Raw genomic sequence first — 16,432 nt, forward strand, 5'->3', positions numbered from 1 at the left:
AAAACACACGTGTATATTAAATTATAGTCATTCATACCCTCTTTATGCTGAAAGATGTGTCTTGTGCTAAGAAGAGATTCTTGAAATATGAGAATTTTTATTCCTTTATCAAGTTAAAAGCAAATTAAAACCAAATAGGACTCTGTGCTAAAAGATTTTCTTCTATAATTTGATCACAGTCTCAGTCAGTTATGCTTCATTCCAACTTTTGCAGTGGTTTGGAAGGATTTTATTCTCGTTTTCGCTCTGTGTTTTTTTGTACATTTATTTTCTTTAACAGCATAGGGCTTCAAAGGTCCAATGAAACTACAGCTACAATGTTAATGCATTAGTTAAAATCTTACACGTCGTGTATGTATTCCTAGTGTCTGTGTGTTAGGAGGACGTTGCTCTTCCTGTGCATTTTTACACATTGATAAATTGTTTCCAGTGGGAAATTGTGCATACACTTGCAATTACTTCAGAAGTATTAGAAGATGATATATTATACCAACCCAAAAAATCACTTTAGGATATATGCAGTTTTTTTGACTTCATAGATTTATTTTAGCTTTATCAATAACAAGCAGGGCTTGGGAGGGGTGGTTTTGATACTGGCATGAGAGTTAATTTAATTTGAGGTTAAAGACTGAGTGCGTTCTAATAGAACTCTTTTTAATTGTGGTGCCATGTGCTAAGCAGTTTTTCTTTTCTTCTTGCAGCATCTTTCCTTGAAAGCAAAAAGGGTCAAAGTAGATGACAACTGATTTGATGTGACTTAAATCTTGTGACATCAGATGCAGAACCTGCCTGTAGTTTGAAGCTGGCTACAGTCCATTCAGCAGTCAGTACATTAGCAATCTGACCGTACATCAACTGAAATGTTTAAATGCCTGTCAGGATCTATAGGGGGTTTTGCACGACCAGTACATTGTAAAGTTACGTGGAACTTGGGCTGTGGCCATTCCGTTCCTTGCCTAATTGACCACTGTTGTTAATCTGGGCACGTTGCACCTTTTAATAGGTAAACAAATGATTTTAAAAAAAAAATCAAGAGAACGCACAGGACCACAAAGAACTAAAACCTTGAGGAGGGAAACCGAGTTCCTGGAGTGGTACGGTCGCCTTACAAGAGCGGGGAGTGGGGTCCCCTGTCTTCTGTTACCTGGAGCACTGTGACTACTACTGGCCGAACTGAGACAGACTCCTGACAGGAGGTAGCTCAGGGTGATGAACTAGCCCTTGAAATGCAAAGGGCTGCCATAGAAACATTGATTTCATGTGTTTGACTGTCCCAGACTGGTGCAACTCATGCTCTCATGCAGAGAAAGTCTCCTGTTTGTATTAGAGCTGCCCCTAGTTCCCTTTGCTGTAACAGTCATTCTGTAGGTAGCATTGTATTTAAAAACATGTGGTTTCCATACATGAGATGTGCTGCTTGGGTAGGAGGGAGGAAGAGTAGCTCGGCCTTTTTGAGAAGATCTTTAAATTTTTCTCAATCTGGAGACTATATATTTATGTTCACTGTTATTTAAGTTCACAGGTGGGGCTTTATTTTTTTCCCCTCTAATAAGAGAAAAGATGTTAGCCTATCACCGCTTGGAGATCCCAGAAAATCGCAGCAGAGATATATCATGGAACACTGTTCTTAGCCTATGTCATTCAAGAAAGATGAAAATGTTCTGTACTTTCCTAATAAGGAACACAGTCCTATATATATTTTTTATTAAGTATCTGTTCTTTGCTGCTTTGGACTTGTCTTCTTACTGCAAGAGAAGGATGCTCCAAACCGTTGCTGGTTTAACAGGGACTCCATGGCTACTTTTCCATAAAGACCTGTACCTTTTGGTGTATAAACAAGGTAGCTGGAATACATGTATTTATTTTTTCCTACCATTTTGATATTTATTTTAGAAATACATTGTCTGAAAGTTTTATTTTTGTAACACAGTTGACTTGGTGGATGTGTTTCTGGCACGTTAACCACAATTTTCTTTTCTTTTTTTTTTCTTTTAAGTATGTAAATAAGTGAAAACTTCTATGTAGAATGAATGTCATCCTCTTCGCATGATTGCCTTGAAAATATTCTTGATCTTTTTTACCTTTTCCCTTTCAAACACCTGCAGGGAGAACACGTTCTGTCATGTGCAATGTGTCGTCTGTGTACTGACTGCCAGCACAAAAAGATGTACCAGTGTCAATATATGGCACCAGCAGCATGACAAGTGATGTCACCTCCTTTGTTGTCTTCCCTGTGAACCTCATCCTCTCTTAGAATGGAAGCTCTTTGGGGCAGGGACGGTTTCCCAGCCAGAGCCAAGAGCATCGTTCGCGCTTACTAAAAAGATTCAACATGCATTTTTTTTTTTCCTCCTAAAGGATCAGAGAAAGAACTGAACATGAAGACTTGTAAAATGTCCGTGTGTCTCTGTCTTCTGGAAATATTCTTGAAAAATAAAACCATTGAATCGAGGAATGCATCACTTCAGCCCATCTGAGTAATGGGTGATTTCCCAGCGCACACTGGGTGATTATATATATTATATTTGATGTGCTTTCAGTGGATGGCCACTTAATTTGCCATTTCTGAGAGCTTTGGCTGCACTTGAATCCTGTTCTCCAGATGTGGTGCTACCTGGCTGTGCATCGGCAAAATTTTCTCTTTGAATGATTGTGGCTCCTGCTAAGCAAGAACCCAAGGATGTCAAAGCTTTGTAATGTGCCACAAGCAGTTGTTCCGGTGTAAGTATGAATGTAAGAGGTCTGTGTGAACAAAAACAGAAACCAAGACATGTCTTCGTGGCAGGGTAGTTAGTTTTACAGGCTATTGAGGTATTGCCAGAGGTGCACTCACAGTTAGTATAGGCAGCCTTTGGACTGAAGATGTGGGCTAAGAATGAGTTCATTAGTGTCCAAATTAAGCTATCTTTAGAGCGAAAGCACTGCTTCCATCAGAAACGTGGACCCTTTGGAGGCGTTTGAAGTCAGAGCCCTAAAACTTAAAAGGTCTGAAAATCTCTTTACTTTGCTAAACTTTGGCCTAAAGCTCTCTGCTACGTTTGTATGTAGCACTGTGCTTTAAATAACTTTGAATAAGGAAATGGGAAACTCTGTCTTGTTGTTGGCTCTTTGCTGGATAAACAGTCTGTGTGCCATTGCGGGGGAGGCTGGAGTCATTTGAAGATGTTTGTAAAGGCGATTATGAAACAGTTTAAATCTCGTTTTCAGAGAAAGATTGTAAAACATTAGGCTCTTGCATTAAAATACTATTTGAAACAGAAATAGAAGTTATGCCTTTACTGGCAAGGAGATCCGTATTTTTAAAAAGTAAATCTACAACCTATTGATGTCAAATTACCATGGAAAAAAGAGAAGCTATGGTCCTGAAGCCCATCAGAGAGGGCTGTCAGTGCTTCTGCTCATGACTTCAGTGCTGTCAGTTGCAGAATAAGGTGAAGCTAAATTGGAGTAAAAATTCAGCCAAGACAATATTAATTGAAATGTATTTCTCATCTTGTAGATTAAAAATAATTCTGATAAGCTGATGGAAAAACAGTCACAGTTCTTTCTGGTTAATATGAAGAAAGAGACCAGTAATTAAAAGATTAAAATTCAAAAAACTAAAGCAAAGAAGTGTTTAGGGAGATGCAACTGCTGTATTTTCTGCGTGCCTTATGATTAAAAATACCCTATATGTGACCCAGATGCATGAGGATTGATTAGTCTGGATATTCTGTGAATGAATAGGGTATGTAATTGAGCCATGTGTGCAGCAGAGTTCCCTAAACTTCAGGATAATATGCTGTGATGATTTTTTTTTTTTTTTTTAGCTAGGTTATTTATGTATGTGCTACAATAAGCACATTACAGACAGGCATTGGAAAAAAGCGGTAAGTCAGACTGCATACATCTTTAAACCAAAAAAGTAGTTTATCAGAATCGGTTATCTGTGTTTCTCTGTGACTCATTCTAGATTCTGGTGGTTCAGATCTGCTCTGGCTCTGGCCCACGGTGCTTATTGTTTCCTGGTCCAACAAATGGAAAAACAGGACAGAGCCGCTAACACAGGGAGAGTGTGGAGCAGCATTTCTGCGTGGGAGAGGACAGGGCCATAACACACTAAAATTGCTTTAGGTAATTCCAGCCTTATTCTGCAAAGACATTTCTGATTATAAGGGAGGGCTGGGCCAGCATCTTCTGTCAGGCGGGCAGGTTGTGGAGGAGGAGGAGGGAGGAAAGGAACAGAGAAGCAGGGAGAGATCTGAAGGGAGGGCAGGTGCACGTGTGCAAAAGTTTCTTCAGCATCAGTTCGCATAGTGACTCACGCAAGTGCCTTGCTTGTTTACTCCTCTGGTTGCTGCCGGTCTACTGGCTGCTGAGCTGCTGGCCTGTTCGGTGGGAAACTGGACTTCCAGAAGCTGCTTGGGAATGAGTCGGCTGAGCAGTCTCACTACGCTCATCCTCTCTGTGTGGTTTCTGGATCTTGCGATAAGAGTCATTGAGCAGCAGTCTTGGAGCTGAGGACTGGACTGCTTGTTTGAGAGGTAGGCCAGCTGCTGACGGACAAACACAGACGTGGTAGCTTCAGTGCTGGGCTTACTGGGTGAAGCTGGGCTCAGTCATTCACCTGGTGTTGCTGGAGGTGAAAAGCATCTGGACAACATGCCAGCTTGGGATTTGGAAGGGTGATTCTATGCTGAAACGTAGTTATCGAAATCATTCCTTATGTTTCAGCTGCTTTCTTTAAAAACTGAGAGGAGTTGTATCTTTTTTTCTGTTAGCCCTTCAGAACCCACTCATCTGGGAGCATGAATTTGCCTCTGTAACTTTTCTCATCCCATCATCCTGGTACGTAGCATTTACCGGCCTAGTTCATTGCTTCTGAGCAACTCCATGAGGGCAACTTGGAACCAGTATTTATTAGCGTAACTTCATAATTTTATATTAATCTTTATCAAGGTGACCATACTAGCAATAATTGGCAAAGAAAACAAAACAATATGACTCAGCATTTAAGATGAGTATCCTCTACTGGGATTTAGAAAAAAAACAACTTGCAAGCGGTACGTAAGTGGCATATGGGAAAACCCGTCCTTGTATCCAGTTTTGAGTTTTCTCTAAGACTTGCAGAGTTTTTGTCCTTGAGAGCTTGTCCATTTTTTCTGCCAATTAACAGCTTTACCTCTCTCCACAAGCTTCCTCAGAGAACTGTGCCGTTTTGCTTAAGACTGACTGCACTTTCAGAAAGGTGCCGGCAGATGGCAGGCAGCAGTTTCAAGCACTGGTACTTCAGGGAACAAATAATTGGCCGGTTTTTAAATTGTTTTCTTGTTCTTTTGTTTTAACATTAACGTCAGTTAAGTGATAAATGGAGACGAGGAGGGAGTAAGGAAGAAAGCACTTGGTGGATGTGGGATGAAGTCAGTATTTCAAGTGTAGAGATGAGTGAAAAGTCCAGAGTGCTGTGAGCCCTGCTGGTTTAAGAACCAACCAACCTGTAAGTCAATAATTTCTATAGCAGCTCTTTCAGTCACACCCCAAATCCTAAAAATGGCACCTTTACTGTAAGCCATAGCTGAAAGTATGGAAGTGTGCGCTGGCTGGAAGTGTATTAATACTTCAGGGAGACTGACAGTACTTGTCTGTGGCTTTTATACTTGGCTTATCCAAATGACCAGCCACAGCTGAAATTAAAAATAAGACTCTCTCACTCTTCTGTAGCTACTTCCAGCTGGAACTCTCAGATTTTCAATGAACTAAATTTTGCAACCTTCTTGGCTAGTAGAAATATTTTTATAATAAGGAAGCTGAGAATTAATAGAATCCCTCAAGTTCAAAATTTCTGCACAGAAGCTCTGTGCATCTGCAAGGGTCCTCCTGTAGAATCAAAGCTGAAGGCTGGAGCAGATGGACCTTATTAAGCAAGGTATGCCCTGGTATTTTACTGAAGTCTCAACATAAGGCTGCAAATCTTGTGGATTACTTAGACCTTTTTTCTTTCCTCATACTGTTGTTCTTTTCATATCTTGATATGTAACTAAGTTAGGTGAGTTGAATTGCTCTTCTAATATTAAATTAGTGAAGTTATCTTGGTTAAGACTTCGCATTAACTTGAATGGTTTTCCTCTATGAAATACTGGTAAAATAGCAAAGTGCTTCCTTATGGTGAATGTTGTTTTAGCAAAATCGACATCCCAGGAAAGATGCCATCCAAGCGTCTGTACTAATTCTACTTACAGAAGACTTGCTCTGAGCTCTGGACATGTGAACAAGGCTCAGAGCAGCATGATGAGGCCAGAAGTCCATGTTTTTTTATTTTGAAAGTATCAATCTATGTCCAAAAAGTTTCTGTCTCAGTGGAGAGTTTGAAGGTATGCATGTATGGGATATAAGCACTGTAGGAATGCCTTATTTCTTTTTATAAGTATCCACTGCTGGCTTCATTCGGAGGCAGGATAAACTTCTTGAGATGACTTGGTGCGCTTGTTCTTGTGTATGTGCTTTGCTGATGTTAAATGAATCCAGTCTACCCTCCCACTAGACTTTTATCTCATTTCCAGTTTGTCCACACTTCAGAGCAACGGTGTCATATCCAGTACAAAGAATTTTGTACAAAGTACAAAAAATTCCCTCTGGACTTTTCATCCTGTACTACTTTGCTGGGCACCAAAGATGAAAGGTATTGTCAAAACCTATGGGAGAGGGAAGAAGAAGGAGAACAAAAAGTTGCAAAGGCTGCTTGGCTCCCTTCAGGCCAAGAATCAGGTTGTTTATTGTAAAAACTTATTGGCAGAAAGATAATCCCATCAGACAGGGAGTGTTTTGATGCCAGGAAACATCTTTTATGAGTCAGGTGTTAAGAAACTCCTACTGTTTCTCCCTTCAGTACCTAATAAGATATCAGAATTTTTTTGAAAGACCTATGAGCTGTCCAAGAACCCTGCTTAGTCTAGAGAGCAGCGAATGAACCATTTCAGATGCAAGGCCTGGGGTTAGGATCAGAAAGAGCTGGGCTAACATTCTGCTAATTACATCATGTGTTTGTAAGGTGGAGCTAATCCTTCCTCCTTCTCATTCTTTGTCTTGTCTATTTAAAAAAGTCAAAGTTTTGGGGGGGCTGAAGGCTATCGCCAAATATGGGGGGGGTACATGCATGTGTGTTCATGATCTGGCACAACAGGACACATCTTAGCAGTTGCCTTCAGGAGTGGGGACATATAAGGGAGCTTAGGAGGAGAATAGAGAAGCAAGGAATGTGCTTTATCTAGAAGAATGAAAGATGAGCAAAACTGCCTCCAGTGTGCTTGTTTCCAAAGTAAATGTCCTGCCTCTCCCAAAGACTAGATGTTCACTGACATCTCAAAGACTGCCATTAGCAGGGGGGGTAGGCCGTGAGCAGAGACATTAAGTCTCTCTGCTGTTACAACGAGGGCACAGACTGGGGTTAGTGTTTGTGCGAGGCATTGATCACAGCAGCCATGCTGACATGTAAATACAGGCTGAGACAGTATGAAATACTGATGGCCATTACGAGCTGTCAGACCGGTCAGAATACCGAAAAAGGCTCTTTGTGGCTCCCCAGGGAGGGTGGTGGGCAAGAAGGCGCACCCAGAGGGGCTCAGAGCTGCATCACAAGTGCATGGAGCTGGGCAATGCGCAGGGGAGGGCCCTGTCTTGCTCGAAATCACTTTGGTTTCTTGGAAATTGCAGCTGATGCTGATTTAACCCTTTGCACTTCAGGGGGATTAGCTAGTGAGAAAGCATGTGTTACAGTGGTGAAGGATAGATCGGAGACACCATGGGGCTCTCTTCCTTTGAATGGAGAGTGAAGTGGAAGGTGATGCAGCTCATGGGCTGCAGCTGTGTGCTTAGGGCCTGCTGCACTGAAGCATTTCCAGAGATTGTCATTCTTGGCCCTGTCACAAAATACACCTTCATAACAGGCTTGTAGTCAGTCTGAGCACCTGTGTGATAGGGAGTCAACCCAGGGTTCGGACACCCGGTCTAGGTAATGGGGCTCACTGAAGTCTGTAGAGCAAATGAACCAATAATTACAGCTTGTGGATGTGCTTCTCATTTGCAGCAGTGCAAATCACATTCACTGAGGTGAGAGTGAAGAGGCTGTCCTTCCCCTTACATCTGACTAAAGGTGCCCACGTGGTTGTGGCTAAGCTGTAAGGCATTCACATCTCTGAGCCTCAAGAACACAGATGAGTTAGGGGATGATTTTCAGGCTATACAGACTCACATTGCCTTCAGACTCCCATCCTGTGAAAAAAACATCTATGGAAAAGCTACTTTTCAGTTAATTCTTTAAATGGTGAATTGCAGCAGTTAAGCATTTCAGGAAGCCCAAAGTTATCACTGTTCAAAATGTTCCCAACGGTGTTTTTTGTTAACCAAGTTCATGGCATATGAGCATTTGTTATGCACACCATGCAGGTTACCATGTGGACAGGAACATCTGTCGTTAGTGTTGTTCATCTTTGCATATGCACCTTTCAATTTAAGGAACATATGGAGGCTTCCTGAGGATGTGCTGTACCACAAGGAAGATGTATGAAGATGAGGGAGAAGGTCTATGTGGAAAATATGCATCATTAACTGAACAAAGAAGGAAGCAATAGTCAGAGGAGGATGGGGGATACGCTGTTGGTAAGAATGGTTTCTGCTATGGTAGGTCCTGGATCTGCTCTATATCCTCCTCCTGTTTTCCATCTGAAAGCCTTTTATAGATGCCTCCTGATTTCTTTCCCTTTGTCAACAAGTCCTTTTAAGTCTATTTAAGGGTCTTCTCCTCAGTATGAGGAGCGGTATATAGAGGAAGGTGTATTGTAGGAGGAGATCCCAGAACCAGGAAAGCTGAAATACAGGGGAATCAACTGCTCAGTCATTTGAGTGAAGTTTCTATTCAGGTTTGGAAGCTTTTTAGGGGACCTTGTACTGAAAAAAGCAATCATTTCTGGAAAGACAGTTATTTTAGGCTTTATGAGGATTCCTGTGTCAGGTGCAATGAAAGAAGCATTAAACTGAATATAATTAAGCTTTGACCAGAACAGAATGCAGTTGGTGGCACTCGACGGAGCACATGGAGGCAGTCAATGTGTAAGTGTCTTTCATCCTCACAAGTCTTCCAAAACCTAGTTCTGAGGGAAAAAAATACCTTTGAAAAGTCCAGTATGACAGACTGCTTTGGAATGGGCAATTTTGTGTATCTTTTACAAAAATTAGAGGCCTTAATTCAGATGGACATCTTGTATCAGCCTCCTCCCTCCAAAATTTTATTCTGGAATGAATTTTTGGCTGGAGACAGAAAAAACGAGAACATCTGAATTTTGATGTTAATTCGTCTCTCACTGGGTAAATCCACTTGTAGTTCATTTCACTGAAGTGTAAGTGTGGGTGCAATTTTATCCTATGGCAGTATGAGACTGTAATGTCTGTCAGATATGTTCACACCCACAAAAACGATGCAAACTCACTTGCCAAAAATATTTTTGCATTCCAGGCAGCATGTTTTGAGTTTTCTAACCAAAGCTAGTTGAAACATTCTGAGAGAAAACTCTAAAATTGGAATAAGCAGATTGCTGACATCTGATAATTTTCCATGCTGACTGATCTTTAAACATTATGCTTGATTTGAGTTGCACTTTTTTCTTCACTTCAATTTCACTTCTAGATTTTGGAGTTTGTCCCTTGCATCCATTTAATCCTTCCTTTGCAGTCACAGGAGGAAAAGTAGTAGAGAAAGTAAGTCTTCCATCGCACCCTTCTCCTGTCATAGTCAAGTGGAAGAAAGAAGTTTGCCATGTATCTCTCTTCTCCATGCTTTCCCACAATAGAAAGATGTAGAATTGTAAGTGGGTGTTACCCCACCACCCTTTCTATTTGGGGGAAGAAAAAGCAATAGAAGTATGGACATACTTCAAAACATGGATAAAGTTTTAGAATCATCCTTGGGAAAAAAATATCAAAACTTTTTTTAATGAAAAGTTTTCTAGAGGAAGTTTTTCAAAAAACTACTACCAATTCTAGGGATTGGAGGGTTTTCTATGAAGTGTACAGCCAGCTAAGATCTGAAAGCAGCCATGCCATTGCTGGCAAATAGTTTGAGCAGATACAAGTGTCTGATCCACTGGACTGATCAGCTATTGTGTGTCAATGTGGATTTTAAACACCATCAGGTCTGTCCTAATGGAGGTCAGTGAGCATGATCTGGGTCTCTTTGCACAAACAACCTGGACTTCATGTCAAATCTCAGGTTGTGGCCCCTGTCTGTGACTCTCCAGTCATTCATCAGTCCAAGCTGTGTTCTGCACACACAAGCACAGCACTCCAACCACAAGGCCTTTTGAATGAAATGAGAGTCTACTTCTTGAGTTTTTGGATGTTTCTCATTTGCTTCTGTGTGTCCGAGTTGTTCTGGCTGAATTGTTTCTGTGATGCAATCGAGGCGGGATGTATTGAGAAAGCTCATGCTATCAGCAGGTTGCTGTTGAAATCTTGGTGCTTACGTGGTGCTGAATATGCAATATGGAACCTCCTGAATGGGGCAACATGGTGACAGATGCGTAATGAAAAATGGTAAGCGAATCAAAATTAATGATTGTAAGGAGCAGCTTTCTAGGCAGCTTCTTGTCTGAACAGCTAGTATGGTTCAGTGGTTTGGACAGTCTTTTAACATCTTTGAAGATTAAATCCCTCCATCACTGTAGTGTAAACTTGCATTATTTATTTACAGCTAAAGGCATGAAAGAACTCTGGGCATGACTCAGGGATCTGCAAGGTCTAACTCCTGGATGTCTGGCTCCTGGAGTGGACACCACAGCCTTGTTTAGGTGTCTGATCTTCTATGCAACGTAAAGAGGCTATTGATGCCTAAGAATAAGGTTCATGACAGGCAGATTGCTGAGTGGAGACCCACTTAACATAGCCAGAAAGAAGTGAGTTTGAGAGGGTAGTCCAGTTGGGAGGCCAGCTCTTTGTGGTGCTATGAGAACTCTCCTGGAACTAAGTTTCTAAAAGCCTCTCTGTAAGGTGATGTAGATACACATGAACTGGAAAAAATATGTTTTCTAAAACTGGAAACCCAGAACAGAGACACCAGGGGGATGGTGATGTCCAACAGTGATACAGCTGTGCCGCTGAATTATAAAGTCCTTCTGAGAGAGATGAATATGGTTACACTGTTTCTTGACCTGTGCTAGTAAGTGTGCAGAGAGCTGCAAGGACCTGGGAGACTTACTGGCTTTAGCTCTTGGGACCTCAGTACAATGCGTGACTGTACAGAAGTCATCGTCCTATCTATAGGACTAGACAGATTAGAGGTAAATTCCTGCTCTGTATGATGGCTTGGCATTTCATGCATTCACTTGATAGGCTACAGTGGGGCTCCTAAGCCCTCTTCAGTTGTAGGTGTTAAAAATCCCCACCTCCAGAAGAGTGTCTGAGGATGAAACGGGGGCATGGTGCACCCTTTGAGTACAGCTCAGTTACTTTGTAAAAGCTAATCAACGTTGCATTGACTGAGGGAAGGAGTGTGACTACAGCTCAGGGAGCAGAGAGGCCCGGGTCCTTGCACAGGGTACCATTTGTATATTTGGTGTGAGAGGCACATTGGACAAAAGAACTCCTTGCAGGAGTTTTGGGATGTGGCAGTAGCTGTGGCTGTATGGTTACTGCACCTGGGGAGCTTGTCCCCGTGAGCCAGGCACACTGGACATCGTTGCACTGGCTCTGAGCCCTCGGTCTGGGGGAGACCGACACGGGCACTCGGGTTAATGGTGAAAGCTGGGGAGTCTGCAGTGCTGACATCAGGGACAGCCTGGCTTGGAGGCACTCAAGTAACAAATTGAACGGTGAATATCTTAAGATGACTCTGGTTTATTGTCCAGATCAGGTCAGCGGAAAAAATATTGGGAGACTGAACAAAGAGACAGGCTGCTTTAGCAGATAAATGGACTGATCATTTCGTATTGAGGAACAATCTCTAAAACATAGTTTACTGCGCAGCTGAGGGCTGAAACATTTGCTGATGCCAAGAGCTCCTTCTCTGACCCTAGGCACGCGTGGAATTAAATGGCGCAGTGTTTTTTGATGGTTAAACTCCCCAAAGAAGACACTCCATTTGTTACCAGGGCTCTGATGAAGTAAAGTGTGGTTTATATGTACAAGGCCGGCCTTCAACTCATCTCAGAATGAATGGAGAGGTAAAATTGAATTTTACACTCCTGCTGCTATGATTAATGTACAGGGTCTCAGATCCAGCAGCTGGCCACATGAGGGCAATGCAGGCTTGCTTTGTAGGTTGCTGTGGAGGAGACTGCCTGCTTCGGTCCACTTATGCACAGAGATGCCAAATAAAGGGGAGTCTGCATAAATGAATAGCTGTTGTAAGAATAAACCTGTTATAGCAATAAATTCCCTACACACCCGTCTCAGCACAGCCTTCTGATATGAGGCTGCACCTGACAAAGGAATAAACTTGTTAGGTGAATAAAGGAGCACATATACATTAAATCAGAGAGCCTAATGCCATGAGACTGAGAGAGGGTTGTACAGTGCAGGCGCTGTAACATTCATGCTGCACGCTGAGCGTTCATCAGAGATGTGCAGGGTGGGAGAGCAGCTGGCGGCACTTCAGCCTTGTGCTCCAGCCTCCAGGAATGCTTGGAAGAAGGGCACAGAAAGACCTAGAGGGGTTCAAAGCTCATTACAGGCAGGGGAGGAATAAGCTGCCCCAGCATCCCTAGAAATGTATATTGTCATAGGAGCAAAGAGGTGGGTGAGACCTGTTTGTAACTTCATTTGGACTGAGTGGCATCATCAGAAGCAAGTTGGGAGGCCAGGACCTGTGTAGCATCCTTGCACTGGGGAGAGGTGCTATCTCTGCAGCGCTTGCCATTACACTTGTCTTCCCCATCCTAGCTAGCTTTCTGGGACTCTGGCTTTGCTGCTAGTGAGCAAGTGTTATTTGCCTCTGATTCCTTTTCCACTAGTCCCAGTGGGAAACTGAAGCATCTGTGAAACCTTTCGCTGCTAAAAAGTGTTCCCTGGTCTTCCTCCATATCTGCTATTCTGGGGAAGTCCTGCTGCTTTGTGTGCAGAATGATGAATACCTCCTTCACCCTTCTCCAACCTCCTTGGTGAGAGTTCGGCTAGATAGTCTGCAAATAAATCCTCCTTTCTGGTTTCCCCTGGGTGTGGGGGGTAATCTGGACACAGTCACTAGTCAGAGAAACCATCTTCCTATTGCAGCATTTGAATGAGCTTTGATTCCCTTTACTCTACACAGCAATATAGCAGCATTTGCCCAAATAAGCACTCCTCTGAAGGCATTGATGCTCACCACACCAGAAGGCAAAACGCCATGAGGAAGTCAACCGAAGAGAATCGATCCATTCTGAACCCCAAGGTAGAAGGAATTTCCTAGAACAAGCAGGACCTGAGGCATTGTAAAAGGAGATTGTGGGGTTTTTGTCTTCTGAAAGAATTTCTTTTTTTCTACAGCATGATCTATTAGACATAAGAACCAATCTCTGAATGTTTACAAATGATCTGCAGCACTTGTTAGATAGAGAAAGTACCTTGTAGTAAGTAGTTGCAAGATTGAAAATCCAGTGTATTAGATTAGATATGAAGACATTCAACTGCTGAAAACCGATTTCTTTTTTTAATTGAAAAAATATTTTAAAAGGCAAAAGTCAAGAAAAGGTTGGACTTAAGTCTTGCAGAAGAATGTCCCTGTATTAATACAGATAGTGCAGTGTTTTCCCCTGAAGTTCAGCATACTATTTGCCTAAAAATGGAGCAATTCCAACTTGGTATCTCAAGCCAACAACCTATAGTCAAAGTACAACAAGGTAAGCGATCACCTTTCACGCTCTCTGCATCCCTGAGCTCAGGATTTTTAAAGGCTAAAAATCATGGGTCTGTAATAGACTCACAGGAAAGAAATATGGAAACCTATTAGATTTGGTCGACTGAAATCAATGGACTTCCCCCATCTGTGTGGCTCTAACAGGACTGAAAATAGAACTGTGCAAATTATTGATCTTTTGGATTTGGGGTTTTTTTGTTTTTCTGCATGAGCTGAAATTTAAAAAGTTAAATATCAGATGAAACTTATTTTTACTTTGCATTTTCCTGTTGAAATGCAAAATCAGAAATCCTATTTTGGACTGTATGAAATGTTCTATTCCATGTGAATTATTTTGTTTTGCTCTTAGTTTTAAATTGAAGCACACTTGCAAGTGAAACTTTTTCTAAAAGGAAAAATTACTGTAGTATATTAAAAATGCTGAAATGGAAATGACTTAACAGTAAAAATTAAAACAATTCTGGAAAAATTAGCTTAATGAATTCACAAGCTCTGACTTTGGTTATAACAACATGTCTCTGGCAGTAGCGCTGGCTTAAAGCACCCCCAACTACCTGTTTCTGCCTCTTTTTCCTGTGCTGGCTCAGCATCTGTGCCCTGTGGATCTGCTCCCCTTTCTGATGTTTTCCCCCTCTTGGTTCATGGCTTAGCCACTCAAGGACCGTCCCCAGGGAAGGACAGGGAACAGTGGAGAAGTTGCAGAAGGGATTTCTAGCAGTACTACTTTCAAATGCTAAACTTGAGGCTTAATCTTTTCACAAATAAAGTAGATGACTGAAATTTTGTTTAATGCTAGTTGTAATCTTAAGCTTTGCATATGCCTTAAATATATGAGTGAGTTAAGGGATTTAGGTTCGCTGCCTGCACGAGTTGCCTCTCAGTTGTAGGGTGCTGAGCTGTATTACATGCAGGATAGGTATAGAGAGCTTTCAGCCCTCAAAATAAGGCCCAAGAAGTGCGTACGCTTATCGTTCCTTTCTGTGACTGTGAATTTCATTGGAGGATCAATGCAGTACGTGTACAGATTATACTGGTCTCACAGTACTTGCAAGGCACCCAAATGAAAAAATGGAAATAAGTGGCCCAAGACGGACTGTTCTCAAAGGCTTTTCAAATTTGCTTAAATTAAAAAAAGCTTAAAAAAAGCTTAAAAAAAAAAGCTTAAAAAAAGGACATGCATATTTGAACTGTCATACAGAGTTGAGTCTGACTGTTCAGATTTGAGCTAAGGATGTGAGTGGGAGTTACCAGCTGCTGGGTAAAGTGGACAGGGTAGAAATCCCAAAGCTCTGGAAATGAGATTGGTTGGAGTAGCAGCTGTTTTTGTACCTGAGGAAGTTTCTCAGATATTGATCATGGAATGGGCTGACTCTCTTTGGGGCAGCACTTTGCTAGTTTTAAAACCAGCTACCTACTGCCAGTGATGTAGCTGGAACGTGAAAGGCTTTTTCATACTCCGGCTGTTTCAGAGCAATTTACAGTGTGATTAAACACCCTGTGCCTTGAGGTCTGTGCAGGGTTCCCCAAGAAACCCTTTGGACTTGGCTTAAATCTGCATCATTAGAGAGGCAGACAGACAGACATGCATTTGGAGACCATTGACAAGGCTCTTACAGTTTTCTGTGCCACATGAAATGCGCTTTGTTTTGCTTAAGATTTTGCTGAGCTACTGAGATGGGACGAAGGATTTTCCTCTTGGTGAGGAAGATGGACCTTCTGCTTGTGAGCCTTTTTGCTCAACTAGTGGGAAGGTGTTTAATTCTAGATGACAAATGCCATTCTCAGATATTAGGGGACAGAGCATGTTTGGTTGTCACAGAGGGGTCTTTTGAAAAGGTTTTAGTTGCTGGACTAATCATCAAAGAAACCTTCTTTTATAGTTGGCTTTCTTAATAGTGTAAAACTTGCAGCAAATGCTTCTCTGCTGTTTCACCCCAGTTTGGCGTAAGCCCAGGGATGAGATATCTGAGATTAGTACCTCTCTTCACTATAGAACTAGCAAAGGTGTCTGTATCCGGTTTGAGAGAGTTATAATCAACATTATTAAAGGCATCACTCCATCATAGACAGAGCTTTTGGTAGCTGTCAGTCATTTCTCTACTATCAAGTGTACGGTGGTGCAATATATGACAAGCTGCTTTCCAGAGCTTACAACAGGCACCTGTCACTTGTTTCAAATCCAGGTTGGGCTGAAGGCATGACAGCGGAGGGATAAGAGTCACTGTTACCTGGTCTCATCACTCCCAAATTCATAGGTGACCTGAGCATTTTCATCCCAGGTAAAGTGGTAACAGCAGCAAACATCCCACTTACTGCTGCGGGGATCGCTGGCTGTAACGGTGTCATGGTATTCTGCAGGAAAGGGCCAGGACAGTGATCCTGGCCTCAGGTGCCGGTCGGGGAGCCTGAGCTTGCAGGCACAGTGAGGGCACTTGCACCCTCCAGAGCTGAAAACGGCATTCAAGGGAGGGACCGGCAAGGACGTTCGTTGGCCTGAGCTCAGAGGCAGGAGGCGCCTGGACACCAGCCCCGGGAGCTGAGGCTCGGGTGGAGGTTTGGATGGGGCGGTGCAGG

At 42.4% G+C, this 16,432-nt stretch overlaps 1 protein-coding gene across 4 annotated transcripts in view; it reads left to right on the plus strand.

Annotated features, from left to right (window-relative positions):
- Positions 1 to 2,467, plus strand: part of DHX35 (DEAH-box helicase 35) — a 35,543-nt gene extending 33,076 nt beyond the window's left edge. For 2 of the 4 annotated variants that reach the window (XM_067307645.1, XM_067307646.1), the window contains one exon: positions 702 to 2,467. In XM_067307645.1, coding sequence (XP_067163746.1) covers positions 702 to 746 — 45 coding nt within the window. In that variant the 3' untranslated portion in view covers positions 747 to 2,467. The remainder of the gene's footprint in view (positions 1 to 701) is intronic. The other 2 variants (XR_010886003.1, XR_010886002.1) reach the window with 2 other exon arrangements.
- Positions 2,468 to 16,432: the final 13,965 nt, after the last annotated feature.

This window comes from Apteryx mantelli, chromosome 18, assembly GCF_036417845.1.
Source record: "Apteryx mantelli isolate bAptMan1 chromosome 18, bAptMan1.hap1, whole genome shotgun sequence".
Lineage (NCBI taxonomy): Eukaryota > Metazoa > Chordata > Aves > Apterygiformes > Apterygidae > Apteryx > Apteryx mantelli.